Consider the following 6,795-nt stretch of genomic DNA (forward strand, 5'->3'; position numbering starts at 1 on the left):
ATCCAAAATGGAGAATACAAGGGGGACAAAAGAAAGAAAAAAAACGTACTTAAAATTAAGCATCAGAAAAAAAAAAAAATTGGAGAAGGGTGAACAAGAAGAAGAAATGCAATCTAAGTGGGAACAAGAATCCATTTGCACATTATGTAAGAATCCATTTGCAAAATAAATATAAAGATTAAAGCCTTAAAGTTTATCAAAATGATTGAAGTGAAAGGTGGGAAGCACTATCATTGTCTATTACTAAGCACACGCACAAGATTTCAAGTCCTTCCGTTTTCAAATGTACACAAAAGCAGAACTATAAAATACATAAAAGAAAATACTAATTCAAAAATAAAAAGTTATATACAAGAACAATGTCTAGATATCATTGCTAAATCCTAGGATATTGCCATATGTGGTTTTTTTTTCTTTAGCTGCAAATTGGTTTCATAGATCACTATGTGAATAATTATTGTCATCAAGTTGTTCTTCATGCATAGTAGCAAAGCAAGTCTTGATAAATGATTGCTCAGTGGCATGTTTCTCATTTCCCACCTTTTGATGTTGGATGTTAACTTCATCATCAATCAGCAATTCCTGCACTCTTGTTCACCATGGGGATATACAGATCTACTGACATATATCACCTGAGATAAATCTATCAAGGCTGGTTGTCTAGATTGTTAAAAAAAAAAATTTTGCATTATGCCAACAACTTGTGGTAAAAACCATCATCACCAATAATAGCACACCTGAGAACTATGAACTTTTCACCTTGAAAAGACTTAACATCATTGAAGTGATACTCATAATAATAAAAAAAAAGTAATATTTATAATAAGCATACATAAAAGATATCCATGGTTAATGAATTAAATAAAATAAGGATATAAAAAAATAGCGAAATCAAATTCACACCCCTACATTCTAATACCACACATTGCATAAGTCTACATTACATGGCACACATCAATAATATAAGTTAACGGGTGCTAATTTAGAATATAGGCGAGTACACGTGTGATCTAGCTCGAATTGTTCCCAAAAAAAAAAAACAGAGAGAGACCAAAATAGAGGAAAAAAGAGAGAGAGAGAGAGAGAGAAAGGTTAACCTAGTAGAATGTAGGTGAGTACGGGTGTAAATTAGCCTGAGTCATACCCAACCCAAAAAATGAAAAGATGACCAAAGAGAGGAAAAAGAAGAAAAAAAAATTGAGAGAGAGAGAGAGAGAGAGAGAGGAGGGGGGTTAGCCTAGTAGCAAGTCATCAACTAAACCATACTGAGTACCAAGAGGTGTTGGAATACTTCATCAAAAGAAAAAGGTGGGGAACCCACCATGAAGGCTAAGGCCAACATCTCAGAGCCTTTAAGACTCAAAGAAGATCCTCGTTTCTGGCCCTCTTCTGTTTATAAATGTGTTGTCCAGTTTCAATTCGGAAGCCAAAGTTAAGAGCAACTTCTTAACTTCTTCCTTCTTCACCAGTCACCACCACCACCATACTATAACAAAAAAACAGTACTTCAACTCGGCCATGCCACTTAATTCTGTAGCACCAAAACCAGAAAATCCCAGCATTCAACTGATGGGAGGCCTGCCAATATCATCAGAGTCCTGTGACAATCCTTATCTGGCTTACCCTATACAGGCCAGAACACAGTCCTTTCTGCAAATGACCTTAAACCCCATAACTCTAAAGGTCTTATTTTCACACCTTTTTCTTTTGGACATTTCATACATGCAAGCACATGCATTTCCCCAGTCGGAAAATAGTTCAAGGCATATAGTTTTATTTGTGACATAGCCCTCAAGGCATGAAGCTCGTTCACAGAGGATTACTCATAAATAAGAATTTGAAATTACTTCTTTTTTTTTCCATTAAGCAGTAATTTGAATGTTCTGCTTATTTGTCTTACTTATTATGCAGTTTGAAGAGATTGTCTACAAGATCAGAATTGAAACGAAAGGAATGTGTTGTGGCCAAACATTGAGCAGCAAAGAGAAGATAATACTGAACGGGCTAACAGGTATGGTTTGTCCAGGGGAGATACTGGCCATGTTAGGTCCATCAGGCAGTGGAAAAACAACCCTCCTAACAGCCCTTGGGGGCCGCCTCACCAGCAAGTTATCAGGAAAGATCACATACAACACCCAGCCTATATCAGGTCATATCAGACGTCAAACCGGGTTCGTTGCCCAGGATGATGTCCTGTATCCCCATCTAACTGTGTTTGAAACTCTCCTGTTCACTGCACTACTGAGGCTGCCAAAAACCCTTACCAAGGAAGAGAAAGTCCAGCATGTGGAGCAAGTTATTGCAGAATTGGGATTGAGCAGGTGCCGCAACAGCATGATAGGAGGACCTCTATTTCGAGGAATATCAGGTGGAGAGAAAAAGAGGGTCAGCATTGGCCAAGAAATGCTAATCAATCCAAGCCTACTGCTGCTAGATGAGCCCACCTCGGGGTTGGACTCGACCACAGCCATGCGCATTTTGACCACGATCAAGCGTCTTGCTAGTGCTGGTCGGACGGTGGTAACCACAATCCATCAGCCTTCCAGCCGGCTCTATCATATGTTTGATAAGCTGGTCTTGTTGTCGGAGGGCAGCCCAATCTACTATGGTCCTGCATCAACTGCCCTGGAATACTTCTCTTCAATTGGCTTTTCCACAACACTCACCGTCAATCCTGCAGATTTCTTGCTTGACCTTGCGAATGGTAATCAGATAATCAATAAGACCAACTCTTTTTCTGTCCTTTATCAGTCAAAGAACTTCGGACAGCTTGAGTTTTCAAAAAACCTGCTATCCAAATGAAATTCAAGAATCAACTCTAAGAATAGGCTCTAGATATTTGCATGTAACATATACTTTTTATGCTGCGAAGTTTAAAGCTGAATCAAGTTTCGATAGACCGAGCAACAAAAGTGAAAAAAAAATCTATATATTCATCAGAATCCTGACCAGTTACCATTAAAACTTTTCAGGAATTGGGCCTGACGCCAAGCATGCAATTGAGCTAGGTGAAAGTGCTGAGAAGGAACAAAAATTAGTGAGAGAAGCTCTGATATCCGCTTATGACAAAAACATTGCTACAAGGTTGAAAGCTGAGCTATGCAGTTTAGACATCAATAATTATGCTTACGCAAAGGATTCTTCCACTAGTGAGTTCAATAGCCTTCCTCTCAAATAAGTTATCTTTCTCAATCACATAGAATTATTAGACTTCAGATAGTTCTCACTTCTCTCATTTCAAATTCTGTCTAATTTACAGTTGTTTTCTGGTGTTCAATCAAATGCAGAACGTGATGCAAAGTCAGAGCAATGGTGCACGAGCTGGTTTTATCAGTTCAACGTGCTGCTACTGCGGGGGCTTAGGGAGCGGAGGTATGAAACCTTCAACAGACTAAGAATTTTCCAAGTCATCAGTGTTGCAATACTTGGCGGACTTCTCTGGTGGCATACCCCAATGTCCCACATTGAAGATCAAGTAAGAATGGATCCACTTACTCACATTATTTGCATAAACAATCATAGTGGCAGCTGTCACTTTCTTTTGAAGGCCATGATAATTATGAGGCTGTTCTGGTTGCTTTAGATTTTACTAAAAGTTGTTTAATCAGAATCACCAAAGCCTACTCTTGCATAGGTTCTAGATAAATCTAAAAATTTAGGTTGTTTTCTTGTTAGAAACTCTAAAATTTTAGTTTTTTAGCTTGTTAGAAAATCTAAAATCTAGACATAAAAGCAAATGAGAACAGCTAAAAAAAACTAATTTTTCAGATCAGAATCTAAAATCAGGTGAAAGAATCAAACGAGAACGTCCGCTATATCAAGAATGCATCTTGATGTTGAATAGACCAAGTCATTGGAAGACCATTAGAGGGCGCCCACATCTGATAATGCGCATGATCTACAGAAAATCGCCGAGAGTACAGTTATTATCATTTTACCTTGAGAGTTCTTTGGAAGCCTCTATATTCAATGAAGACATAAGATATGCTTCTTCAAATAAAACAGCTACTTCTAAGAGATACTAACCTAAGTTCATTTCCTATATGCAGATTGCTATGTTATTCTTCTTCTCTGTTTTCTGGGGCTTTTACCCAATCTACAATGCTGTTTTCACTTTTCCCCAAGAAAGAAGGATGCTTATCAAGGAAAGATCATCTGGAATGTACCATCTGTCCTCCTACTTTCTAGCTAAAACAGTGGGCGATCTTCCACTAGAGCTTGCTCTGCCAACTGCCTTTACCTTCATAATTTATTGGATGGGTGGGCTCAAACCAGAACCAGCCACCTTCATCCTTTCCCTTCTCATTGTTCTGTACAGTGTCCTTGTTTCGCAAAGTCTAGGATTGGCCTTTGGTGCAATACTTATGGACGTAAAGCAAGCTACTACCTTAGCATCAGTAACAACGCTAGTTTTCCTCATTGCTGGTGGTTACTATATTCAACAAATCCCTGCTTTCATAGTCTGGTTAAAGTACTTGAGTTACAGCTACTACTGTTTCAAGCTGCTTCTTGGAGTGCAATACAATGGGAATGATTATTATGAGTGCTCCAAGGGAGTATATTGCCGGGTTGCAGATTTCCCTTATGTCAAATCAGTAGGTCTAAACCATTTGTGGATTGACGTGTCCATCATGGCACTCATGATGGTGGGCTATCGGTTCATTGCTTATCTAGCATTGCGCAGGGTCAGATGAAGAAGGTTCAATTCAGGAGCATGATCACCAAGGCCTGTTGAAGAGTTTTCCATTTCTTCAACTGAGCAATAATCTTAGGTTTAGATGAGAATGCCACTGTCAGATTATGATCACAAGTACCTGGATAGTTGGATGTATCACATTCTGGCAATGGTTTGCAAAAAACTGACTTACAAAAGTGATCAAGATTTGCACAATAAATGTGTAACACTCTTAATAGTAAGACCCAGTCTTATAGAAGGAGAATGATTTTCCCAGTGTCAAAAAAGAGGGCATGTTAAGGCAACTCAAAGTCCACTGTATTCCAGATCCATGTGGGGGCATTACAATCGCCACTTTATGGTAGTAACTCCTACAGATGCATTGACCACAAAAAGAAGGCACTCTTTTAAAGAATAAGCAAATTTAAGTACATAGAGTAATTATATTGGACAAACGTTTTATGTCTGGAAGTGCACCATAACATTGCTTTTATCTATCTTCTTTGTTCAGTCTCTCTGTTGTCTAATCCTAAGTTTATAGTAGGGACAGAAAGTGGGACTAAGAACACTTTTGGCTTCTAATCAAGGTCATGGTCTGAAGGGCCACGAAGACCTCTTTATCTTTAAGGAGACGTTTGAACATATTTTGTTGCTACATCTTTAAATCTTTATACAGTTCCAGGACATGTCATACATGTTTACTGTATGGACAGGAGGAGGGATTCAACATAAGCTTTTTTCAATGGCATGGAGATTTTGACGGAAACCAGAAATTCTGTGAATATTTTTGCAAAAAGAAGTCAAACCCTTGAATCTTGATGTAAAACAGAAGTCAAAAAAATGGAGAGATAACTACAGAATTGAAAATATAATTTTCCGAAAAAATTCTCAATCAACAATCAGCTGATTATGCAGGACAAAAGGTGGTCAAAAACGATTTGATGTGGTTGACAAACTTCAATCTCAAGAATAATAGATCTCAATTTTCCTGTTTATCACATGGACTGGACAATAAAAACAAACAAGAAAGGAGGAGCACAGAGAATCAAGCAACAGAACACTATACCGGAGAAGGCTAGCAATTCTAACCTCAATTCCAGAAGCCATATTTCTTCGTGGTGATGAGAGAAATTCTTGAACTGCATGATATCGAAAGGAGGTCAAGTTCCACATGATGCTGATACAGTAGCGGCTGCAACATTATGCAAACAAGAAGTGACCCCCAAAATCCTTGTCATTTTTACGTCAACGTAGTACCCCATGCACCGCTCCCTATAAGGTTCTAGATTAACAATAAAGGCCTGAAATCCATAGAATCCTGCTCATCTCTCGGATAGATTAATGGTTGCAGATATCCATTGATGGCTAATGAAGCAGATCTTGCGTTAGCTGTTAATTAGAAGGTTGGTAGAAAGGAGAAATGGAAGAAATAAACACAGATACAAGCTGAAGTGGATTCAATTCTTCGAGACGGGCCACGAAAGGCCAAGTTGAGAGGGAATTGTGATCAGTACATGATGAACACCCGGCGACACCTATGCTGAATGAGTACATGACTCCAATACAGGTCAACAAAATTGCAATGAATCTGCTGATTTCATGATGATTCTAAGGCAACTGGAGATCACTGCTGACAGAAGTCAAGACAACTGGCTACCGAAAATTTGATATTTCTTTAATATGCAATGTCTCGTGAATCTACCTCTCCCAGTCAGGCTTGAAGCCGCAGAACAATCCAGAATTTTTAGCGAAATAACCATTCCATTTCAAATTTTTCATACTGAGCAAAGCTTGAGACTTAAATTAACTAATGCAAGAAGCTAACCTCATGTAGATCAAAGTACAATTGACAAGAAGCAAATAAGCAAACCCATAGAGCATGGTTCACTGTTGCGGATCACGGTCGTGGATGTTCCACATCCGTCGCAGCATATTGATTGAACATCGGGTGATACATACATTATAATAAATAAAATTTTCCAAAAAATCTGAAAAAATTACTAAAAATAGAGAATACCATAAAAGGCACAATTACCAAATTAAATTTACTAAATACCTACATGATCATAAATAGTTACTAATTATTTAAATAAAATAATGCTGCCATTACCATAAACCTA

General features: G+C 38.2%; 1 protein-coding gene across 1 annotated transcript; it reads left to right on the forward strand.

Annotated features, from left to right (window-relative positions):
- Positions 1 to 1,389: 1,389 nt before the first annotated feature.
- On the forward strand, positions 1,390 to 6,453 carry LOC113704116 (ABC transporter G family member 14-like). Its single transcript, XM_027225784.2, has 5 exons — positions 1,390 to 1,683; positions 1,912 to 2,704; positions 2,973 to 3,149; positions 3,288 to 3,475; positions 4,050 to 6,453. Exons 1-5 carry the CDS (start codon positions 1,519 to 1,521, stop codon positions 4,692 to 4,694), a joined length of 1,968 nt encoding a protein of 655 aa, XP_027081585.1. The 5' UTR covers positions 1,390 to 1,518; the 3' UTR covers positions 4,695 to 6,453.
- The last annotated feature ends 342 nt before the right edge of the window (positions 6,454 to 6,795 follow it).

Source organism: Coffea arabica, chromosome 8e (genome assembly GCF_036785885.1).
Source record: "Coffea arabica cultivar ET-39 chromosome 8e, Coffea Arabica ET-39 HiFi, whole genome shotgun sequence".
NCBI lineage: Eukaryota > Viridiplantae > Streptophyta > Magnoliopsida > Gentianales > Rubiaceae > Coffea > Coffea arabica.

Coding starts and splice junctions, on each gene's coding strand:
- LOC113704116 (XM_027225784.2), top strand. CDS start 1,519: ATGCCACTTAATTCTGTAGCACCAAAACCAGAAAATCCCAGCATTCAA. Junction 3,150..3,287: donor CGCAAAGGATTCTTCCACTA/GTGAGTTCAATA, acceptor AATCAAATGCAG/AACGTGATGCAAAGTCAGAG. Junction 3,476..4,049: donor TGTCCCACATTGAAGATCAA/GTAAGAATGGAT, acceptor TCCTATATGCAG/ATTGCTATGTTATTCTTCTT.